Raw genomic sequence first — 25,351 nt, 5'->3', positions numbered from 1 at the left:
ACGTTAGAAGAAAAAGATGAGTGTAAACTAACTTTGCCGGTGTTGTAAAAAAAGAATTTAAGGATACACAGAGTACTTACCAACACGATCATCATTTCTGAGAGAAATAGTAAAGGTGAATGCATATATGAACAAGTTCTCCGTTAGGATTAGAACAAACTCAACCCAAGCGGCTTTTGATGACGTGGATGATTACGTTACTGTTGATCATCTGTCCATCATCGTCTAAAGCCCGCCCTGACAATTTCATTGGTCCGAACAGCTTCTGTTCGGGCATAATTACTTCTCTATTGAGCAAGTCCAGACCGAACTGCCCGAGTAAAAATGTTGTGGGCGGGGCTAAGTTCGGCTGGCATCCAGGCTAGGAAAGTATAGTAATAGAGTAAGAGTGGAGTAGCTGTGTGCATGTGCCTTTAAGAGTTTGAGCTGCGGTCTGCTCTGATACATCACTATTGCCTCTGACTCTACCTGACGCAGCTGAGGGAACTCGCCACAAGCATCCTGCACCATGGAGGCGGTCACAGCACCAAAGCCATGGACATTATATGCACCAGGACACAGCTCACTGTTTCCTATTTTAATGTTCATTTTAAGCGAATGTTGTCGGATAAGAGCAGATGACGGCGGCATTGGGGAACTTGCCACGGAGAAAGAGGCAGAGGAAAGTCACAGGCAGGACAGCGTGAATTTACTTACATTTATTTTGCTTTTGACACTCACCATCCTCACAATATGGCTCTTCAAACACAGAAGGGTGCGCTTCTTGCACGAAACCGGGCTTGCTATGATATACGGTGAGAATGAATCATTTTCAGACAGCGAAAGGCGTTAGACATCGGCTGTGTCTCAACCGAGTAAGCCGCCGAGCTCGACAGCATTTTATGGCCGTTATAGTACCGAGTCATGAGAGCTAGACCATTTTAGTTCGCTTTTTTTGCGCATTTTTTTGTCTAGATAGGCAGCTCATTAGGTTTTGAAACACAGCCGTCATGTAAACCCTTAGCTAAGCCTCATATGAATGAGCTCGTGTAGCCTGCTAGCTTGAACGAGTGCTAAAACAAACCTTGTGGATCAAATGTCATGTCATTTCAATTGGCTGTTGAAGTATATCCTGTTGTTTTCGTAAATGTTGTTGGATGTATCATAATAGCTGACACATGTGTTTGCCTTTATGAAACCCACCGTTTTGATATAGCATAATATTTTACGTGTTTAAGAAATTCTACCCCCGTTTCTCATGGTCTCGGACGCTTTCTGTGTTTAGTTCCTCATGCTAGCTTTGAATAGTGTGACAGCTTTTGTTTTTCACCGTTAGATCAGTCTACATCAGCATTTTGTCTCATGTTGCTTCAGACCTTTTTTTTTCTGCTGTGGAACACAAAAGGAGAATTTCTTTAAAGAATTGTACTGGTTGCTTTTGCTTTTCTCAAATGGCAACTGAAACTTTTAAAGGATTAGTTCACTTCAAAAAGAAAATTTCCTGATAATTTACTCACCCCAATGCCATCCAAGATGTTCATGTCTTTCTTTCTTCAGTGGAAAAGAAATAGTTTTTTTTTGTTGAGGAAAATATTTCAGGATTTTTCTCCATATAATGTATTTTAATGGCAACCAAAATGTTGAAGGTCCAAATCAATGCAGTTTCAAAGAGCTCTGAAGTGCTTTAAAGGGCTATGCACAATCCCAGCAAAACAATCTGCCATTTTTCGTGTTGCAGAACAGCACAAGACGAACAATTGTGGTTAAAAAGTATATACATTTTATTTTTATTTTTAGGAAGTCACCGATCGTTTCGCTAGATAAGACCCTTTTCCTCAGCTGGGATCGTGCAGAGCCCTTTGAACCACTTCAAAGCTCTTTGAAACTGCATTGATTTGGACCTTCAACATTTTGGTTGCCATTGAAATACATAATATGGAGAAAAATCCTGAAATGTGTTCCACAAAAACTTTTTTTTGACTGAAGAAAGAAAGACAAGAACATCTTGGATGACATTGGGATGAGTAAATTTTCTTTTTGAAGTGAACTAATCCTGTTTAAGCTCCAAAAAGGACAATACAACCAATGAGAATAATTCATATACCAGGTCTTTTGAAGACATATGACAGTTTGGTATGAGGAACAGGTCGAAATTTAAGTCATTTTTAACTGGAAACCTTCCCATCTGCCTGGCATTCTTGAGAGGAGTGATGTCTGATGATATATGCATATCTTTTGGGTTGAATCTTTAATCAGTTTATCCAGAAAACCCAGCCGCACTGTTTAACAGCTCCTTGAAAGATTAGCAATGCATAAAGGTTTAGATTTTGGTCTGTTCCTCACTCTTTTTTTTGTGATACTTCAATGACTTTTGTGGTGCTGCTTATGCATTCTCTCTCCATTCATTGTAATAGCATGTACAATTCTTCAAAATATCTCCTTTTGTGTTCCATGGAAGTAAAAACATATGGATTTGGAATGATATGAGGGCGACTAAATAATGACAGAATGTTATGAAAAATGTTTTTTGGTAGAGTAATCCAATAAGACAAGTGTGAAAAATCAAAGGCCTTCAGCAAGGTCAGCAAACACCTGTGTCTTCACAATGTCTTCAGTGAAAATGATATCTCTGAAAATGAAAACATTGCTTGGAGATGAGAGAGAGGCTGGGTTAAATGTCATTTTGTGGCTTATGGTTGTTGTCTTTGCTGGTAAGTCTTCGCCACACTTAATTGTTGGGATTAGTCTGTCTAATTTGGTTAAACCGTTCTTTGGACAAGGTGCTTTAATAGACAGTAGTGTTTGCATCTTTACAGTAGACTGTAAAATGGAGGATAATTTTCAGACCTATGCAATTATTTTATATTTTATTCACTTGCCACCATGAAATCAAAATCAATTCTTATTTTTAGAGTGTTTATAAATCATTTATCTGTGCACATCCACATATTTTAATAATAGGCCCTTTTCACATGATGTCTCACAACTTCCGCTTTGACTTAAAGCGGTGTATTCTTACTTCCGTCAGCATAGTGGAATTCTAGCGCCACTCAAATGAAGTACACCCAATATTTTTATATCTGCCCACAAATACGGTTAGAGGATTACTCCAGTGCCTACTTTTGTCTACATTCAAGGTGAGGCATTTGGCAGATCTCAAGTGAATTTACCGATTGGCGAAGTTTGCCATTTGAAGCCGGAAGAGTAGTTGAAAATAGGGCACTGAATTCGTACACTTTCTCCTTCCCAAAGTTCCCATAGTGACTCTTACACAGTGTGTTTGCATTTTTTCAAAATAAAGCTTAGATTTATTCTTGAACGGGATAATATTGGGGTTCCTCTCAGACCCCTTGCATTAATAGATGTGAAATTTGTCATGTAATATGAGAATACTTAATCCATGTAATTTTTCCCAAAGTAAAAGAAACCCATCACGTCAACGTTGGTCTTTTTTAATTGCAGAACAAGAACGTCACACACACAATACACAATACACAGTAAACTTACTGTTACAGTCATAGCAGCATCAAATAAAATAAACCAAATAAATTATCCAGGGAATAACATTAAATACATTTTTTTACAAGTATTTTATACTTTAGTTGTGCCTTTTTTAAAATTTCTTATTTTATAATCTCAATATATTGGATCATAATGTAAAATGATCAAAAATCTTCACACCATTAAAGGTCCTGTTCTTCGTGATCCCATTTTTCAAACTTTAGTTAGTGTGTAATGTTGCTGTTAGAGCATTTATAATACCTGTAAAATTATAAAGCTCAAAGTTCAATGCCAAGCGAGATATTTTATTTAACAGAAGTTCCCTTTCAAAGCCTACAGCGAACGGCTGGTTAGGACTACATCCTGGTATTTCCTGCTTTAATTACGTCAGTAGAGCAGTATGTCGACTAACCTCCGCCCAGAAGAACGCGCGAAAAAGGGGGCGTGGTCTTGTTGCTCCTGCGTGGAGAATAGGAAGTGTTGCGTTCGGTTGCGTTCGGTTGCGTTCGTATAGTTTGTTTGTTGCCATGTCGTCGAGACGCTGTTATTTTCATCCCGGAGTCAAGTCACCTTTGTTTGGCTTTCCCAGGGACGCTGTACTTAGAGATCATTGAGCGCATGCATCCCCGTTATGGTGAGAGGCGTGACCTTTCCGGTAACGTGCGCTCTGCGTGCCCTAAGCTGCTGTCGAATCACAACACGGGAACCGCTGGCACAATCAGAACTCGTTACGTGTATCTGAAGGAGGGACTTCATAGAACAGGGAAATCTTTCAAGCCGTTTTGAGGACAGTGAAAACAGCAGTATACAGATAAGTAAATTGTGTGAAAAATACTGTGTTTTTTTACACGCGAAACATGAACACATGTTATATTGCACACTGTAAACACAATCAAAGCTTCAAAAAAACATGAAAAACGGGACCTTTAATACTTCTGACTATTATATTTTGGTGTGAGACTTTTAGTTGTCCTTTACTCTTAAATAACCCTCACCAGTACAATACCGTTATCATAGCCTACCAATTTCCAAGAGGAAAGATTTGTTTTTAAACACAATATTCTTGTTAATTCTAGAACAGATTTGGGTGCAAAAGTAACCATATCGTACAACTCTGACAGCAATTCAACGACACAAGACCATAACATTGCTAAAGTTGCTGCTAACTAGCCTACATCCCTACGCATCTAACGCAGTTACAGAATGGATATAATCAAGAACATTATCAAACAAACCAACGCAGTTACAGAATGGATATAATCAATAACATTACACAAACCCAACTGTGTATATCCGTAAACCAGGGCTCGACATTAAGCCTGTTCACATGCTTGTCTTTCGGACAAGTAAATCTGTCATTCACTTATCCGAGTAAAAAATTAGCTTGTCCGGATTTATTTTGTAAATATAATCTATTCTGAAGCAATATTCTCACCAGTGTTCAATCAGCTTTGACATGTTTAAATATGCATATTTGTGATTATTTTTACCTTTTTATAAAGGGCATTTTTCCATAATCATATTAAACATAGGGCTATGCTTCAGCTTTCATTTTATATTTTTAAATTTGATATATAAATTAAATTAGAATAAGACCATATAGGCTGTTAACAATCAAATTAAATTATTTACACTGAAAAATTACAACTGCATTAAATAATGTTATGAGATTATGAATGAGATTATTAGACTATTTTTGAATATACAACTAAGAAATGTTGGAAAGATTAAACTAAACCACCAGTAGGTGGCAGCAGGTGACCGTCTTCAGGGCTCGACATTAACGCTTGTCTGCTTGTCCGGGACAAGTGGATTTTTTGAAGGGGCAAGTGAAAAATAATTTTACTCGCCCGACGGACAAGTATCCTAGTTAAAACACCAAAGTGCAATAATGATTCTGCATTCTGTTAGTGTAAGTGGAGATCGATAGTGGATAATATAAAACGAACTGACGTTAACAAGGTTGTCCTGTCGAAAACAAATGAGCGCCGCTCAAACAAAGAAACTCAGTTAACATACACGGTTAAAATTGTGTAGTTTTTATATTTGTAACATATGATACAGTTAAGCAACATCACACAAACAAGAGTGTTGTTTTCCTGAATACCATCACGACTGAAAATGACGCATACGCCAGTTCCATAAACAATTAATTAACATGAAGTCACTTACATTTTTCGATGCAATATGGACTGTTTTTGTTCTATTTCAGCTGCGAAAATAGTTCCAAACAAAGATCACAACAGAAACATTACGCATCTCACAGCAACAGTGTGTTATTGAATGATTCAGCGTTCTGAATGAATCGGCTGAATCAAAGATTCAATGACCTATTCGTAAACGACGCCTAATTCTTGAATGAATCAACCGTTTGAACGAATTGACTCAATGGGCCCTATCTTGCACCCAGCGCAATTGACTTTGTACACCGACGCATGTGTCATTCCTATTTTGCACCCGCGCAAAGCGCGCTTTTCCCTCCACAGAAGCACGTCGCTAAACTAGTGAATGAACTTGCGCTACCTGGGCGGTTCAGCGCAAAAAAGGAGGCGTGTTCCGGCGCAAACAATCCCTGGTGCTATTTTGCTGTTCCATTAAACAATTGCGCCACTGACCAGAAAAAACCTAGTCTAAAGTCAGTGGCGCGTTGTTCATTATGCTATTTTAAGGGCGCATGCTTGACCATAATGTATAGCGTGCACAACGTGCATACACTTTGCTCATGTAATCTACACAGATGCAACAGTTATTTTTGCAAATCATAAATTGTTACACTAAAAAATATTAACACATGAGATGACGGAAATCATTGTGGTGTGCCACGAAGATGTGAAAAAATAGACATAAATCTAGCTTACAAATTATTCAGGCTAATTGTAGTCTAATAATTAAGGAGACCTGTTTGCCCAATAGTGTCAACTTCTGGCAAGACATATATGTATATAAGGACATCTAACAAATTGGTTTGTCCGTCAAGAACCAGGAAAAAAAATCGGTGAGTGTGGACGCAGCGATGTCCTCTGCTGGCGTCAGGTCCTGAGTAGAGGCAGATCCACCTCCCGTTACACGGCGTGCCCGATTGATGCTGGCAAGCTTGGACTTTCCCCGTCTTCTGATGTCATTGTAGCGCTTGCGGCACTGGTGCGACGTCCTGGGGATGCCAGCTGATGAAACAATTGTGGCTATTTCCTCCCACGCCTGTTTAACCGACGCTATTTTGGGTGGGTTTCTCCCATCCCCATACAACACAACTTCTCTGTCTTTCACTGCTCTTACAAGAACATCAGTCTCCTCGGCTGTGAACCGCTCCTGGCGTGCGCCTGGTAAATACGCCATAATAATAGCAATCCATAATGGAACTTGCGCACCTGCTTTTACAGGGAATGTTGGATGACGCTCTGATTGGTTTATTCACGTTACGCCCAAACCACACCTATGAATAATGAAGCTACTTCAGACCAACCCATTTTAGATTTGCGCCGGGCGCAAGAGCCATTTATCCCGCCGGGAAAATAGCAACAGTGCCGAGACCCGCCCACAAAGTTACTTGCGCTTCGCGCTTTGACACTTGCATATCAGATCGTTAAAATAGGGCCCAATGACTCACTCGTTAAGACGGTCACCTGCTGCCACCTACTGGTGGTTTAGTTTCATTGCAGTACACTGTTATTTTCGCCAACTGGCAACCCAATTATACTATTGGGTAAATTGACAGTGGGCGAAATCACACAGACCAAAACAAAAACAGACATTCCGACACGGAACGCACATTTCAAAATAAAATGGCTGGTGAATGTAAAGAAACAAGTATGTGAACTTTAGTTTCCTAAATATCTGCAGATATATTATGGTGTTTTTATGCTTCTCAGTTGGTCGCACCGACCTGCAATTTGGTCGCACCATTTTTAAAATATTAATCATAATGACCTTGCATGTTGATGAATCGTTCTCTTGATTTATATTTGCTGGTTTTGCGTTGATGTAAAGATTGACGTGACTAAAAGCTTGATATTTGCAAGATATTTTAATCTGGACATTGCTTCCAACAAGCATAAGTTTAAAAGAAAACATTACTAAAATATTATCACACACAACATGTATAACAAAAGTATTATTGCCATTGGGGTTATTATTATTATTAAAGTAATATTTCCATGACGACACGTCATGCCCTTCACGTGACACACCGCAACCACAATAGCGCTGTATGGCAGATGTATCGCTATTATTTAGTTTTTCCTTATTTATTAAAACTATTCACAAACTTGCTGGCTATGTCATCAACCACCTGATATTCAGATTCTCAAATACATGTAAGCGAATGTGTTTTGTTGTCGAAAAATATAATGATCATGTTAGTTGATCTATAATGTGTGATGGGCGTTGCCATGTTAGTTTGCGCCGCAGTTCATAGAATCGGATCTGTCAGAGTTGCAACACAATTCATCCACTTTTCCTGAAATACATGAAATGCATACTACAATTGGCAGAAGAATAGAGTAAACTTTACTTACACAGTGTGTATCTGATATGAATATATCACGTTGTCAATGGATTGTTATTGCGTGAGCATATTCGGGCTAACCAGCCTAGCCCCACAATAAACTGGATTACATTCGATTACTGCTGTTGTGTCTTTGTTTGCGCTGTGTACTCAACGCTCACTGACGCTTTTATTTTATTTTAAAAATAATGCTATTATCAACACTTACTTTTAACTCGTTCATCTCGCTGTAATGGTACTTTGCATGTGTTACAAAGTTGGTAATAATGATGAAGACGGACTCGGTGTGACTGGGACTCGTGTTTATTCAGAACTCTCAGATACAAACACCATAAACTCGCGCTGACAGCGCTCTCATAACTCAGTAGTTACTATAAATAACTTTGTTAGCAATCGCTGAGCTCAGTCTCTGGTACATTAGTGATGTTCGGTTCGCGAACGATCTTTCTTTTGAACCAGTTCTTTTTAGTGAACCGATTCAGTTCACCAAATCGGACTGAATCGTTCTAAACGGTTCGCGTCTCCAGTCAGCGCTGATCCATAATTTACTAAAGTTACTAACTTTCTGACATGAGTGACAGTCCCTCCGACTAGAAATAGACTAATAACCTGAAGTATATGCTGTAACTACAACAGTTCAGACATGCTGAGAACTGATGTGAAGTGAACTCAGGTCCATCCGTCTCTCTGAGAGCAGCTCGTGCCTGCTCGTGCCTCGTAGACCTCGTTAAACCACGCCCCCTCCGCTCATTTAAAATGCAAAGATGTCAGCCAATCACAACAGTGGGCGTTTTTACTGAAGTCTCACAGCAGACACGCCTCTTGAAGCAGGGCATTCAGCCACAGGGCAAACAGCAGTATAGACAAAATGCCTTTTATTTCTAAATTATGACATTTTATGATGTAAAAGTCATACTAACAATATAAGTACACCTCAGGAAACATTATAAAATGATAGAAAAATGCCATGCCATGGGACCTTTAGGGTCATATTTTATCCTTTTGAGCCGGTTGTATGTTTGGCCATATTTATGTTCAGACATATGGAGCTCATTGTTGTGTGGTTTGGTTTCATACCAAAAGTCAAACCTTTGCTGTAAATATGGTTTAGATAAATTTGACAGATGTTCATCTAAATTGTGTAAAATACCTGGGGGTTTTTACATACCTGTCTGACATACTGAAAATCAGATATAGTCTCATGTCTAGTCTACTTTGTTTAGATTAGAATGTGACCTTGGGGAAGAACCACATTGCAACATTTTTTTTTTAAACGGTTCACAAAAAGTCTTTGGGACTTCCAGTTCACTTTGCAGTACACTTACAGGGAAATCAGTAAAAAATCATAGGTGATTTTTATTGGTATTTATCCATGAAGAACCTTTAACATCCATGGAATCTTTCCATTCCACTAAAGGTTCTTTAGATTTTTTAAATGTTCTTTACTCTAAGAAAAAAATAGTTATTTTAACTTCTCACTGAAAGGTTCTTTGAAGAATGGTTCTTCCATGGCAACGCCACAAAAACATACAAACAAAATTTTTTTTTCCAATCTTTATTTTTAAGACTGTAGAAGAAAAAAATTCCAGTTTCCACAAAGAAAATTTCGATGGAAAATTCTTAAAATAACCCTTTTTTTTCCTCCATGTGAAAAGTATTTAAATAATATAAATAACTTTTTCCACCATAAAGAACCTTTTGTGCAATTTAAAGGTTCCATGGATGTTAAAGGTTCTTCATTGAACCATCAATGCCAATAAAAAAAACGTTATTTTTAAGAGTGTATCATGATATTGAAATAAGTTGCAAAAAAAGTGTTGTCCTACTATAACTTTTTTTCTTATTAACAAAAAGAACTCTGAACTTTTAAATACAATAAAGCAATACACAATTTATAAAGTAAATAATTGTTTCAAGCAGATTAAAGTGCAAAATAATAAAAAAGAACAATAGGCAATAGTTTACAATAAGGGCTTATTAGTTAATTAATGCATTAACTAACATTTAACAATGCAATAGCTATGTCAGGTCCATTAAATAACAGAGTTACAACTTTTGATTTTAATAATGTGTATTTAAATGTTAAAATTAACATGAACTAAGATTGATAAATGCTTTAGAAGTATTTTTCATTGTCAGTAGAGTGCGACCGATAGTGGATTTTACCGATAACAATGTTGGACCACGTAAAATAAATGTAAATGTAATTTTTTTTTAGTAAATGTTGAAATGAACAATACTTTTATTAACCTTAGTTAGTGTTACAAATGGGCTCTGGTTACCATTTCATATAAAGTCATGGCCATCTTTAAACATCTACACAAAGGCCATAGCATTTAAATTAGACACATGCTCTCCCACTTAATTTGCCTCTATTTTAGAACACTTGATAAGTGAACTGAAATCCGACACATTTATAATTTGTTAATATGGTATAGATTTCTTAAAATGCATTATAAAAATTCAGCTTTGCCATCACAGGAATAAATTACGTTCCCCATAAAAAAGCCTTTTTGATCAAATAAATGCAGTCTTGGTGAGCATCAGAAATGTTTTTCTTTTCTTTTCAAAAACCATTTGAAAATCATAACGACCCCAAACTTTTGAACGGTAGTGTACATGTTTAAAAAGTAAGAATTATCTCTTCTCTAGGGCAAATGTAGACTGTTTAAAAGTTAAAATTGTTGCTACTCCCCTGATTTCAAACATGTATGTCGAGGCTTTTCTTTTTATATTACAGAAATATTATAGCTAGAAAATGCTTTTAAACACCCTTGTTTCTGGATCTGATTATTTTTAATTTCCAATTCGCTGTATAACTTTTTATCTGCACCGTCTCTTTCCGTACCCTCAAATGAGATATTTCATATTCTATCCATCAAATGCTTCATCAGAGCTTTCTCTAGTGTGTAATTAGCTTTAATAGTATGCACTTCCTCCTTATTAATCTGCCCCATTCTACTCCTCACGTCTTTTTAAGATGAATTGCTTGAAAATACAAAGCAGGTTTGACTTCAGCTGTTGCATTGAACCTGTTCGGCTCAAGGTAGTAGTTTTTCCCATTTGGAATCAAGGTTGACATGCTTTGGCTCACACAATGGAGACACCTGCTCAGTGCTCATGTGCTGGACAGATGGTAATGTTACAGTTGTGTCTACTGTATTACAGCATTAGTTCTGGGCTGTTAGGGGCTTTCTGCTCTACCACCCCTTCTGTCTCTGAAGAACGAGAGATGCTGTCAATAAAGTTTTGTAATTGTGTTTTGCGTTGGTGTACTGTGACATTTTCAACAGTGCTGGGGAAGACAAACACTAAGCTGCATTAATTGGATTCTGATTGGATGGGAGATATCCGAGGTCACTCATTGTTGTTTCCGGGTTCTATGTAATGCTAACCCAATTACTAATGCCGTACACATGCTCCTTTAAGCCTGCGCAGCATGTGCGTGTCTTTTTTTGTCCTTCAACTGTAAACTATAGCTTCCGTATGTTAAGTTTACACACACTTTCTTCACAACTCGTCACTCTAATTTAGTTTCACTGCAGACATTAGGCTTGCTGCTATACTGAAATAGATGCTTTCTTTAAGAAAACATGTTTAATGCAACATTTTTGATGTATTCTTGCAATCACTTAAGCTGTGAATGGCATGTGACTTATGACTCTCAAACCTCAGGAATATTATGTCATGATTCGGACGGCACCGCAAGAAGCTTCTTTTGTGTGCCCATTAATGGAGGAATATGCTTCTTGTAGCCAGATTGTAGTCAGTAGTTCAGGGATTGGAAGTGAAATCTTTTTTCTGAAAATAAATTGTTTTCCAAAGGCCTCCATTCCAAATGGTACCCGAAAACAATTTAATTTAAAGAAATTACATTTTGCTAATGATCTTTGAAATTGAAGAATTTTTATATTATGTAATATTATATTTTAAACGATAACACTTTACACTTTATTTAAAATGTATATTTTTTTTAGAGATGCACCGATCGACCGGCCGATTTTCTGCATGCTCGGTGATCGGCTGACGTTTTTCTGATTCCGAGCCGGTCCGTGTTGTTGCCAGCGGCACAGGCAATAACGTCAGCTGGCGTTCGCGACGAAGTGGCACAACCGCCGCCTCCTCTCACTCATCTCATTCAGCTCCGGTTTAATAGTGCTTGTATTGCACATAATTTAAGTCATTCCCACAGGTTTTGTGCTCACACCCAAAGCACGTGCACCACTGATCTATAAGTGGAGTGCACAAGTTGCCTCTCAAACAGCTTGTGAGTCGCAAGGAGCCTGCCAAAATCAGTGGCTTACTGCGCTAAAATTGACAAATACATACAAAATTATGTCAAAATGCCCGTCTTGGTGAGTATTCAGTTATGGAATGTAAATAGTTGAGAAGGAGAATGCATGTTGCATATTCGATCCTTTTTAGAGTAGTCATATCTAACCTAAGGTACTAATATCTAATTAAGGTATGAAGTAGTCTCTTTAAGGGTACTGGGCAATTGTACCCCTAAAGGTATGTTTTTTTTTTTTTTTTTTTTTTTCTCTGAGTGTGGGTAGACTAAAGTGCATTTAGCACATTTCATTGTCATCAGTTGACATTGTCATGTGTAGACCTAGAGTTGATTTAGAGTATTTTACCTGCTTTTAGCAGGAGGTTGTAAAAAAAAAAAAAAAAAGTTTTTTTGCCTCTGTTCTTGTTTCTGTATCCCATGCTGTGTGTGCTTTTGGCTTCCGCTGGCACTTCATTAGTATGGAAATACCCTCCAACAGATTTGACACAGCAGGCTCTCATCTCTACTCCCCGTCATCACACAGAAACAAATCTGCTCATACTGAGCTTTTAAGGAGAAGAGTGTAATTTCAAAGTTTCCAAACAAGTTTCCCTTTCAGGAAGCCTTTTTTTTTTTCTTCACAAAGTGTACTATGAATTGAATGTGTATGTGAGTGATTTTATCTTCTGTGTGTCGGACAGGTCTGTTGGTGGGTGTTATTTTGCGCTATGGCATTCCCTCCACCAGCTACCATAATAAAACTCCTCCGAGTTGCACCCTGAAGGAGGGTCCTGTCAGCACGGTGCTCCTCAACGTTAGCGGAAAGTTCTTTGAGTACACGCTCAAGGGGGAGATCAACCTTAGAGAAATCCACAGTGTGGAGCAGAACGACATGTTGCGCAAGGTACAACAGCAACAATATACACACGTATCAAAACACCTCTGATAAAACTGCAGCAGAGGTTTGCCAGTCAATTTAAATTTTGAAGTTTTGAAGTCTCCTGTTTAGTAGTTTTATTATAATTAAAACTATCAAAGTAGTGTTTGTTCATTGAAATAAAGCTGAAATAATACAATATAAATATTTGATGAAACTCTTAAAAAAGTAAAATTTTTGCCTTAACTGAAATTTGAAGAGTTGAAGTACTAAAATGAATAAAACTGTAATAAAAATAAATGAAAGATAAATAGAAATATTAAAAAAGCCAAATGACAAAAGCACATAACAAAATGACTAAAACTAAAATTAAAATAAAACCTGAAAATGTAACAATAAAAGCTGACTCAAAATATGAATAAATACTATAATAGTAAATAATATTAACACTGCTGTGTTTTTTTTCCCTCAAGGCAATAGCAAGGTCCAGTCATTCTTCAAGACCGAGTCATGTATGCTAGTCTGTCCTTAAAAGTTGACAAAATAAGCAAATATGTAAATTCATTTTAAACTGATTATTTTCTTAATGGAAAATGGACCAATAATATTGATGTCAGTATGTTTTTTTTTTAATTTTTTATTTAATTTATTTAAATTATTAAATCCCCCCTGCTTCAGATCTTCAGATCTGATCTGACAGCAAACAGACAGCAGCAGCAGCAGCTCATAAATAAAAATTGTAAATTATACATTTGAAAGCCTATCATTATGACACAAACTGAAAAAGGACATGCCCCAACAATGTCTCGTCTGCGCTTCCTGTTTCAAAAGAAAATACATCAACACAGGATTGGCAATTGCAATGTCAATTTATTCATGAGGTCTTTAACATGTTTACTGTAAACATTTGTTTGTAACAATTGCATTTTTTGTTTTGTTGCAGTTGACCTTTGACCCAGAGGTGTTCTTTAACATTCTGCTACCTCCCATCATATTCCATGCCGGATATAGCCTCAAAAAGGTAAGAGTGATATTGTGAGCTGGGTATTAACCTTTTACTTTTTTTAAGCTTTCATTTTGCTTGTTTAGTAAAGCGTTCATCCGTTAAGGTGCTTCTTTACGTCTTTACAATTACATTATGAAATTAAGATATGATATATTCTAAGGCAACCTGATCTCTGTTCTCTTTCCATTTTGCCTCAGTGGAAGGTTAACCGCAGAAGAGAAGTGCGATACAGACCAGAAGCTAATGATCATGAGTGACTAAGAGCTGGGCAAACTTCTCTTATATTACATTGTCGCCTTTTAAATTGTGTTATGCTTAAATTAATGCGTATTTAACTTAGGAAGTCAGGTTGTGACCATTGTAAAAGCCAGGTTTGGTTGTAGTGTTTAACGTTATTGTTCCTCATGACCTTATTATTCAGTAGCTTACAGTGTTACTTTGCCAAAAAGGTCTATACTACTTCTATAAATAGGCCAGTTAACAGTATTCACACAAATACCTATACACAGAAGTAGTGTACAGAGGCGCATCGCTTACTTTTCTGCTTATGGTTTGTACTTTAAAGGCGTAGTTCATCTAAGAAGCTATTTTTGAAGCTTTGTTGGCTGGGTGTTTGACACCCAAGTACACAACAATATGACAAATTGAACACTGTACATCTATTCTTCATTGTTTTCATGTTGTGTCAAATTAACTAGACTCTGACTTTCCATGTAATTAGGGCTCTTCGTCAAAGACATCCATTAAGTACTCTCTACTAGGGCTGATAATCATGATTATTTAGCTCAAATTATAATTGCGATTCATTAATCACAATTGGTGTCATTTTGAAAAATGTCATTACATTTCTTGAGAATTATTGCACTTTCACGTAAGCACAAATCAAGGGAATGTCATCTTTTACGGAGGGTTATTTTACCTCCATAGAGTTTCCTGATTTATTGTATTTGTCATATACATTTACACGCTCAAATTATAAAAAACTCTCAAAAGCTAAAACAGTGAAATTCCTAATATTAATTCCAATCATTCTAAATAGTTTTTATGTTTTACTTTGTGTTGTAGCACAGAGGTTGCATAAGTGCATTTATTCTGCAACCACAATTGCAAACAAAATTAATCAAGATTCATGCTTGGACTTATAACAATACATCACTGAGAATGTTTGCTCGCCGATTTAGTAGCAGCAGCCTCATGATGCAACACAAACTGGCTGTATGACACTTTCATTTGAGCAGAATATCCCAATGGAGATTGATAAACTCCAACATGCATGTTTGTCTGTGTTTTCAGATCATACACAATCAGGAATAACATGACAGGTGAAGTGATTATCTCTTCATCACGGCACCTGTTAGTTGGTGGGATATATTAGGCAGCAAGTGAACATTTTGTCCTCAAAGTTGATGTGTTAGAAGCAGAAAAAAATGGGCAGGTGTAAGGATTTGAGCGAGTTTGACAAAGGCCAAATTGTGATGGCTGGGTACTGGGTAGTACAAGGTACTGTAGCTCAAACTGCTCAAGAAGTTAATGCTGTTTCTAATATAAAGGTGTCAGCATACACAGTGCATCGCAGTTTGTTGAGTATAGAGCTGCATAGCCACAAACCAGTCAGGTTGCCCATGCTGACCCCTGTCCACCACCGAAAGCACCAACAGTCTGATGAATCAATCACGTTTTCTTTTACATCACGTGGATAGCCAGGTGCGTGTGCATCCATGCCAAACATGGATGGCACCAGGATGCACTATGGGAAGAAGGCAAGCTGGCAGAGGCAGTGTGATGCTTTGGGCAATGTTCTGCTGGGAAACCTTGGGTCCTGCCATCCATGTGGATGTTTGACAAGTACCACCTACCTAAGCATTGTTGCAGACCATGTACACCCTTTCATGGAAATTGTATTCCCTGGTGGCTGTGTCCTCTTTCAGCAGGATAATGCGCCCTGCCACAAAGCAAAAATGGTAGAGGAATGGTTTGAGGAGTACACCATCGAGTTTGAGGTGTTGACTTGGCCTCCAGATTCCCCAGATCTCAATCCAATCGAGCATCTGTGGATTGTGCTGAACAAACAAGTCCGATCCATGGAGGCCCCACTTTGCAACTTACAGGACTTAAAGGATCTGCTGCTAACATCTTTGTGCCAGATACTACAGCACACCTTCAGGGGTCAGGTGGAGTCCCTTTTATGATGGGTCAGAGCTGTTTTGGCAGCAAAAGGAGGACCAACACAATATGCCTGATTGGTGTATATCAGCAATATTGTGACTATTCTGTTTAATGAATCGAGAGAAGATGTATTACATCTTTTAGTTCATTTTACTGCAGTTTTTATCAGAAGAATACCATGTTTATGACTTCTGGATTCCAGATAGTAATGTGATGTTTTAGATTGTGCTGAGTGAGCAGGGAGGCCCTGAGGAAGTGAGAGGAATAGGCTTCTGCCAGCTGTGTGTGTTTGAGACCGAAGCACAAGGCTACATTGTTTCCTCTCTTTGTAATACATTTGACTTTTTTTGATGAGCCTTACAGAATGGAGGAAAAGTGAGCAGTTCAAAGATTGTATTAACTTTGGCAGTAATTGAAATGAAGATGTTTAGCGCATCACATATTCACACTCTTGGTGTGAACAGGCCTTAAAGGGATACTTCATCTAAAACAAAAATAATTCTGTCATTTATTTCCCCCTCATGGTGTTCCACCTGTGACTTTCATTTTTCTGTGGAACATAAAAGAAGATATTCAGAGAAACATTCTTCAAAGCACTTCTTGTGTTTCGCAATAGAATGAAAGTCATACAAACATGAGGGTGTGTAAATGATGACAGAATCACTTTTTTTTGCTGACCTATCCTTTTAAACCCACCACAAAATCTCCTACAGAAAACGCCCCTAATTTTCAATGTATACAGTATAGATGTCAAGTAAAATATGTAACTGATGGGCTTAGATTTTAGACCATTTACTCTGAGAAACTCCTGTAAAAGTCACTGATCCTCTTCTTTACCTTTCTTAGTTTCATTCAGCTCACAGTACTGATTTACTCTCTCGCTATGATAATGGTTTCATTTCCTGTAAAGAACTGCTATAAATTATTTCAGGAATGTTTTCATATTTGAGTTCCCAAGCTGTTTTTTAAAATTAGTTTAGCTGACTGCAACTTAGTTTGGGTGGTAACATGGGTTTATTTTAAACCGACTGTATTATCTGTATTTATATCTCAGTGATTTCTATCAGTTGCCATCTACTTACTGCACAGTCACAGAAAGACCACAGTCAGAAAGAGCATTGCCAGAGCTACAACAGAAGAAGCCCTTGCTTTTGACAGTGAAAGAGAGGTTTAACATCCAATTATCTTGTAGTTGCTGTGCTTTGTAGTAACAGAGTGACTCAGCATCTTGTGACTGATACTCACACAGGGAAAATCTGCTCTGTAAACAAGCAAGGAATAGAAAAATAGAAGAATAAGATCTCTCTATCTGCCTGTCTCGTATAAATGCTGTTCTTTTGAACTTTCTAATAATCAAAGAATCCTGAAAATATTGTATTACAGTTTCCAAATATTCCAAAAATATTAAGCAGCACAACTATTTTCAACATTCATGAATGTTTTTTGAGCTCCAAATCAGTATCATGTGACAATGAAGACTGGAATATTGGTTACTGAAAATTCGGCTTTGCCATCAGGAATGAAATACATTTTAAAAATGTTACAATGCAAAACAGTTATTTTATGCTGTAATAATAATTAAATAATATTCAAGTTTTTACTGTATTTGTGATCAAATAAATGCAGCCTTGGTGATTTTATATATTATGGTATTTCTTATACACTCACCTAAAGGATTATTAGGAACACCTGTTCAATTTCTCATTAATGCAATTATCTGATCAACCAATCACATGGCACATTCAATGCATTTAGGGGTGTGGTCCTGGTCAAGACAATCTCCTGAACTCCAAACTGAATGTCAGAATGGGAAAGAAAGGTGATTTAAGCAATTTCGAGCGTAGCATGGTTGTTGGTGCCAGACGGGCCGATCTGAGTATTTCACAATCTGCTCAGTTACTGGGATTTTCACTCACAACCCTTTCTAGGGTTTACAAAGTATGGTGTGAAAAGGGAAAAACATCCAGTATGCGGCAGTCCTGTGGGCGAAAATGCCTTGTTGATGCTAGAGGTCAGAGGAGAATGGGCCGACTGATTCAAGCTGATAGAAGAGCAACTTTGACTGAAATAACCACTCGTTACAACTAGGCATGTGCCGGTAAACGGTAATACAATATACCGCAATAATGAACATGCACAATATTGTTATCGTGGGCACTTCAAAATACCGTGAATAATTAATTATTACGAATTATTCAGATTTTTTGAATTAATTTTAAGAATACTTTACCCATCAACCTTTAAAATGAAAAACACGTCAAAGAGGAACGTGCACTGATGTAAATAGACCGTGCATGAGCCGAGCACATGGCGGAATGAGGAGACTCGCTGAAGTGCACATTCATTCTTCGACAGCAGAGGGCGCTGACGGAACAGCAGAAATGCAGCCGTTTCCCCAGTAATCACATAACCTAATACATAATACTTAAAGACTTGCATTTTATATTTTAATCTGGACTAAATTACATGCCCTAGATATTGTTTGAATGTGTTCTGACTGTTGTTCAATCACACACTCTACAAGGCTCCAGTATTTAACATTAGTGACAATGAAAAATACTTCTAAAGCTTGTATTAATCTTAGGTAAATGTACATTTCAGCATACCTATTGTTCTTTATAATTCTTCTGCACTTTAATCTGTTTTAAATATTTGTTTACTTTATACATTTTTGTGTATTGCTTTATTGTATTTAAATGTTTGGTTCTTTTGTTATAAGAAAGTGATTTAACCTGTTATTGTATGATAACACTTTTTTTGCAACTTATTTCAATATCGTGATAATACCGTATACCGTGATAAAAGCTTCAGCAATTAATCGCAACATGAAAATTTGATACCGGCACATGCTACAACCGAGGTATGCAGCAAAGCATTTGAGAAGCCACAACACGCACAACCTTGAGGCGGATGGGCTACAACAGCAGAAGATCCCACCGGGTACGGGAAAAAGAGGCTACAATTTTCACGAGCTCACCAAAATTGGACAGTTGAAGACTGAAGAAATGTTGCCTGGTGTGATGAGTCTCGATTTCTGTTGAGACATTCATATAGAGTTAGAATGGTAGAGTTAGAATTAACAGAATGAGAACATAGATCCATCATGCCTTGTTACCCCTGTGCAGGCTGGTGGTGGTGGTGTAATGGTGTGGGGGATGTTTTCTTGCCACACTTTATACCCCTTAGTGCCAATTGGGCATCGTTTAAATGCCACGGCCTACCTGAGCATTGTTTCTGACCATGTCCATCCCTTTATGACCACCATGTACCCATCCTCTGATGGCTACTTCCAGCAGGATAATGCACCATGTCACAAAGCTCGAATCATTTCAAATTGGTTTCTTGAACATGACAATGAGTTCACTGTACTAAAATGGCCCCCACAGTCACCAGATCTCAACCCAATAGAGCATCTTTGGGATGTGGTGGAACAGGAGCTTCGTGCCCTGGATGTGCATCCCACAAATCTCCATCAACTGCAAGATGCTATCCTATCAATATGGGCCAACATTTCTAAAGAATGCTTTCAACACCTTGTTGAATCAATGCCACGTAGAATTAAGGCAGTTCTGAAGGCGAAAGGGGAAATGGGGTCAAACACAGTATTAGTATGGTGTTCCTAATAATCCTTTAGGTGAGGGTATAAATAATACATACAATGGAGGTTGAACCGTTTTCTCAGGGCAAGGATATTTTTCACACCATTTTTCTGGGTTTGACATGATCTTCCTTGTTCCTCCAGAGACACTTCTTCAGAAACCTAGGATCCATTATAACCTATGCTTTCCTGGGAACTGCCATTTCCTGTTTTGTCATTGGGTAAGTCACTAAGGTTCATAGTATTCCCACTGACCGTGGAATTGTGTTTACAGACAGACAGTGGGAGCAGCCATGACATGCCTCAGAATCTTTCATTTTACAGATGTAACAGAACTGTACTAAGGAGTGAATTGTCTACTTTTGATGACTTGTCACAAGAGTAGGATGATTTAAGCGAAGCTCAAAAAGAATACAGAAGTTGATAACGGCCAGTTAAAGCATGTAAATTCTTCCTTTTATAAATTCATTTAAACTTCAACCTAATCTCTTAAAAGTTTGTGTGCTACCCAATGACGCCGTGCAAGAGCCAGGTGCAGGCACGTAATGGAATTTGTGGCCGCAGTAATCAGTCACCATCAGATGCATTCCGTTTGCTGCCGGTTGAGCTTCATCTTTGAGCTCAATAGCTTGAGTACACATTTTGTCCTGCCATTCTGAATGCCTAAAGATTTCTCAGTGTTAAATACCAGTGTCAAAAAAAAGATGTTCAAAATGTGTATTTCATGCATTTAGATGTTTCCATTCTGTTGAAATAATATGATTAGTTTTGTAAGATGCTAATCTAAACATACTTTTTATTTATTTATTTGAAAGAAACCTCATGTATGGAGTGGTGAAACTGATGCAAATTCTCGGTCAACTCACTGACAAGTTCTACTACACAGACTGCCTCTTCTTCGGTGCCATTATATCTGCCACAGATCCAGGTTTGTCATCTCTCTCTCTGTCCATTTTAATTTCTCTGTCTCTTTGTTCTCTTTTCTAATAGTATAAACATGCTATTGTTGTTAAATGTTGAAATTTAGCATCTCTTACACCGATCAGGCATAACATTATGACAGGTAAAGTGAATAACACTGATTATCTCTTCATCACGGCACCTGTTAGTGGGGGGGATATATTAGGCAGCAAGTGAACATTTTAGCTTCTAAGTTGATGTGTTAGAAGCAGGAAAGATGGGCAAGCGTAAGGATTTGAGTTTGACAAGGGCCAAATTGAGATGGCTAGACGACTGGGTCAGAGAATCTCCAAAACTGCAGCTCTTGAGGGGTGTTCCCGGTCTGCAGTGGTCAGTATCTATCAAAAGTGGTCCAAGGAAGGAACGGTGGTGAACTGGTGACAGGTGATGTGCTGTCAAGTCCGGTCAATAGAGGACCCACCTCGCAACTTACAGGACTTAAAGGATCTGCTGCTAACATCTTGGTGCCAGATACCACAGCACACCTTCAGGGGTCTAGTGGAGTCCATGCCATGATGGGTCAGGACTGTTTTGGCAGCAGAAGGGGGACCAACACAATATTAGGATTATAATGTTATGCCTGATCGGTGTATATTAACTGCTAACATTTGTTTTTTATCAAACTGAATATTTGCATTTGGAGCAATGGCATTTCAGGATTTTAATACATAATGTTGCCGATTTATGTGTGTGGTTTTAGTCACAGTGCTTGCGATCTTTAATGAGCTCCATGCTGATGGTGATCTCTATGCACTGCTGTTTGGAGAGAGTGTCATGAACGACGCGGTCTCCATAGTCCTTTCATCGTAAGTCCCCCTTTAAACAGTATCAGTTTCTTGTTCCTTTTCTGTTGCTACAAAAAAAGAAGGGTAAAATCACGTGTTTGGTCTGCGGCAGTTGGCGGGATTTCCCAGGCTGCCAGCGCAGAGGGTGCTAGGGACATTTTTCACTGTAGTGTTGAATAGTAAAAACTAATGATGCTGCAACTCTAGTGGTATTTCAGGATGGCGCTCTGGCTCCCCCTTTTGGACACAGTGAGCCAGAGCTTATTGTTTCTGATTTCCTGCTTCAGCACCTTTTACACAATTTGTCCAGAATATCACAGCAAAACTGTGTTGTATTTAGACTTTGCTGGAAAAAATAACTTGCATATAAAATAAAAATAATTGTAAAATAAAATGACGTTGGGTTCACATTATGCTTCAAGTCAGGTCAAAGAATGATTTTATATGTAATCTTAAATGTCCTTTTTCATTGGCTGCGTTGGTCATATATCAGCACAGTTAGTTAATTTGGATTTTGTCTTTGGTATGAAGGTCAATTGTGGCGTATCAGCCAGCAGGAGCCAACACGCACACATTTGATGCCTCTGCCTTCTTCAAATCGGTGGGCGTTTTCTTGGGCATCTTCAGTGGCTCTTTCGCCATGGGTGCAGTCATTGGAGTAGTCACTGCCCTCATATCCTTTTGCATGTTGTCATGAAATTGTATTTTATAAATCTAGATTTATGCAAATAAGCTACATTCATGCTTTGACTGCATTGTGATGTTTATTCTTTTATTTATTTGCAAAATTAGTAACTGTCAGTATCCTCTAAACAGCATTAGATGTTTCTTGAGCACCAATTATAATATTTTCTGAAAGATCATGTGACACTTTTATACAGCTTTGCTATATAAAATAAAATATATAAAATTAGAACGTTATTTTATGTTATGTTTTTGATCAAATAAATGCAGCTTTAATCAACATACGTTTTTTCCCCCCCCCAAAAAAACATTAAAACCCCCAAACTTTTTTAACCGTAGTGTTTGTGTTTAAACTCTGATTATTTTTATACACTTTTTTTTGCTAATCAAATGTGTGGTTTCAATTCTTAACTTTACCCACGTGACAAAATTCACCAAGCTACACTGTTTCCCTCTACTGGAGACGGCTCTGTTCTTCCTCATGTCTTGGAGTACTTTTCTCCTGGCTGAAGCATGTGGATTCACAGGTGGGTGTTAATGTGGATGGGTAATGAAAGCATAGTGGTTAATCCGCTATGTAACCCAGAGATCAAACTATAGTATATATATAACCCTTCTAGGAACAGTACAACATTTACTATTGCTAAACATCAACTGGAATAATAAGCTGGTGTTTAAAAGATTTGAAAGGATCAGGAAAAATAACCTTCATGGTCGAAGACGACACAGCCTCGTGGGCAGCGCTCTGACATGTAGCGCAGTTGCGCATCGGGCGACATGTGTTCGAGTCCTGGCCTGTGGTCCTTTCATGATCCCACTTCGCTTCCTGTCCTCTCTCAAGCTGTACTTTTTAAATGTAAAAACTGCAAAAAACAACAACCTCAAAACATAAAAAACCCATGTTTTTGCCAAATAATTTGCAAAAAAAAGTAGTAAAATAAAATACAAATCCGTGGGCGGAGCATGAGCAATACGACATCAAATTGCTCCGAAAATTAAAAAAGGCTTGATTTATTGAGAGTGCTTAGGCTTTTTGAGGATAAAAAAAAAAAAGGAGTGAATGGTTTTTTATCATTGTAGGGTAATCCACACGGCTCTGGGGGATTAATAAAGGCCTTCTGATCCATATTTAACATGTTATAAAGTAAAATATAACGTAACTGTTTTAAACTGCGGGAGGTGTTACACTTTCTTAGTAAATTGAATGTGGAAGGCGTTTCGCCGGAAGCTAGATGTTTTACTTTATAATGTTTGAAATATGTATTTTTTTTCTTTATACAAACCTTTCAATTCACTTCAGAAGGCCTTTATTAACCCCCTGGAGATGTGTGAATTACTTTTATAGCAGATGGATGCACTTTCTTGGGCTGCCATCTACTGCCATTATAAAGCTTGGATTAGCCAGGACATTTTTTTTATATAACTCAGATTGTATTCGCCTGAAAGAAGAATGTTATATACACCTAGGATGGCTTGAGGGTGAGTAAATTATGGGATCATTTTCATTTTTGGGTGAACTATTCCTTTTAAACTCTGTGTTGCTGTACCTGGGAGGGTCATGTGGCTGAATGTTGACATCCTTGATGTGTAAATGTGTGCAGTCACTTGCACTTGTTATTTAATTGTTTTATTGGTCACCTCCAGCCTGGATTGAAATTGCACACCATCTTCCACTTGAAACAAAAAAAGCCACATAATGCTGACTTCCTTTACTCTTCCAGGTGTTGTAGCTGTGCTGTTTTGCGGAATCACACAGGCTCACTATACCTACAACAATCTCTCGGAGGAGTCGACTAAACGTACTAAACAGGTAAAATATTTTTTAATTGGATTCTGGTTTTCTTCTGTCAGAGCAGCTGGTATAAAACCAGAGTGATTTGAACTGTGGCAAAGTTAAAAAAGTAAGTTATGTAGGAAAGAAGGAAGGATGTTTTTTTTCCGGAAGGGATGTCCTGTGTATTCTACTTCAAAAGATGCTTTGATACAAGGGGGTCGGTAAGTCGAGGGATAATGCTAAATGAATTCCCAGCACCCCTGCGGTGTCGTCAGAGCGGCGCAATGTGATGAAGTGAGGTGAGGTGCATGCAGTAATTTCGACACCCCTGTGGTACTGGATTTCTCTCCAGGGGGCTGGACTCCTATTATCAAAGCTTCAGTCTGTGGGGCGAAGTCGAATTGACTTTATATCTAACATATTTTATAAAAGCCAGTGTAGAGTATAGAGAGGAGGAGCATCCATTTCTAGTTCAGTTAGGACCTGGCTTTGAAAAGGTGCCATTTTTCCTGTTAATGTTGTTTCAGCTGTTTTGTTGAACAACTGTGCTATTGTAAGGCTTCATGTGTTGTATGTTTCTTTGCCTTTGCAGTTGTTTGAGGTGCTGCACTTCCTGGCAGAGAACTTCATCTTCTCCTACATGGGCCTGGCACTCTTCACCTTCCAGAATCACGTCTTCAGTCCCATTTTCATCGTTGGAGCCTTTGTATCCTTGGGCCTGTTTACACCTTGTCACGTCGGATAGCTATCTGATTTGTTAAAACGGTTGCATTTACACTTGGTCACATAAATGTGTCTCCACAAAATGAATCTAAATCTGTATGTAAATCCAATCTCTGTTTGCTATGTGCAAATTTAGAGTTCACATCAAAGAAAGCAACAGATATGAGCTGCATTTTATTTATCGTCAGCTTTTTTCAAAATCAAAGACCGCAATAGGAGAGAGAGAGCGGTTTCAGCACTTGTAAGATAATTTAGCCTCGCTACTGTTAATGAAGAAGGTTATGCGTTGAGCTTCAGGATGCGACGCCAAACTTTCAGTTTAATCTGTGGCAGTTTGAGCATCGGCTTGCTACTCTTCTGTGGTGGGCCATATATGTGGCAACGTGTGTTGCTATAGCGCTTTCATATCTGGCTACTGGGAACTGGTATAACACGCTCACATGTTTATTGTTTTACCATTTTGGGAGGAGTAAAATTTACATATGTGGCCTCAACAACCAGATGCATTTACAATTGTCCAATTT

General features: G+C 38.0%; 1 protein-coding gene across 2 annotated transcripts in view; it reads left to right on the top strand.

Moving 5' to 3' along the window:
- Positions 1-303: 303 nt before the first annotated feature.
- The window catches only part of slc9a7 (solute carrier family 9 member 7), a 53,309-nt gene continuing 28,261 nt past the window's right edge, over positions 304-25,351 (top strand). Inside the window, exons 1-10 of one of the 2 annotated variants that reach the window (XM_079841151.1) lie at positions 304-794; positions 12,956-13,158; positions 14,075-14,152; positions 20,046-20,122; positions 20,717-20,829; positions 21,562-21,667; positions 22,178-22,319; positions 22,752-22,857; positions 24,052-24,140; positions 24,697-24,810. In XM_079841151.1, coding sequence (XP_079697277.1) covers positions 509-794; positions 12,956-13,158; positions 14,075-14,152; positions 20,046-20,122; positions 20,717-20,829; positions 21,562-21,667; positions 22,178-22,319; positions 22,752-22,857; positions 24,052-24,140; positions 24,697-24,810 — 1,314 coding nt within the window. In that variant the 5' untranslated portion in view covers positions 304-508. The remainder of the gene's footprint in view (positions 795-12,955; positions 13,159-14,074; positions 14,153-20,045; positions 20,123-20,716; positions 20,830-21,561; positions 21,668-22,177; positions 22,320-22,751; positions 22,858-24,051; positions 24,141-24,696; positions 24,811-25,351) is intronic. The other variant, XM_079841150.1, reaches the window with a different exon arrangement.

Source organism: Gobio gobio, assembly GCF_949357685.1.
Source record: "Gobio gobio genome assembly, chromosome: 17".
NCBI lineage: Eukaryota > Metazoa > Chordata > Actinopteri > Cypriniformes > Gobionidae > Gobio > Gobio gobio.
Note: the sequence above shows the minus strand (reverse complement) of the source record. Positions and strands in the feature narration are given on the sequence as shown.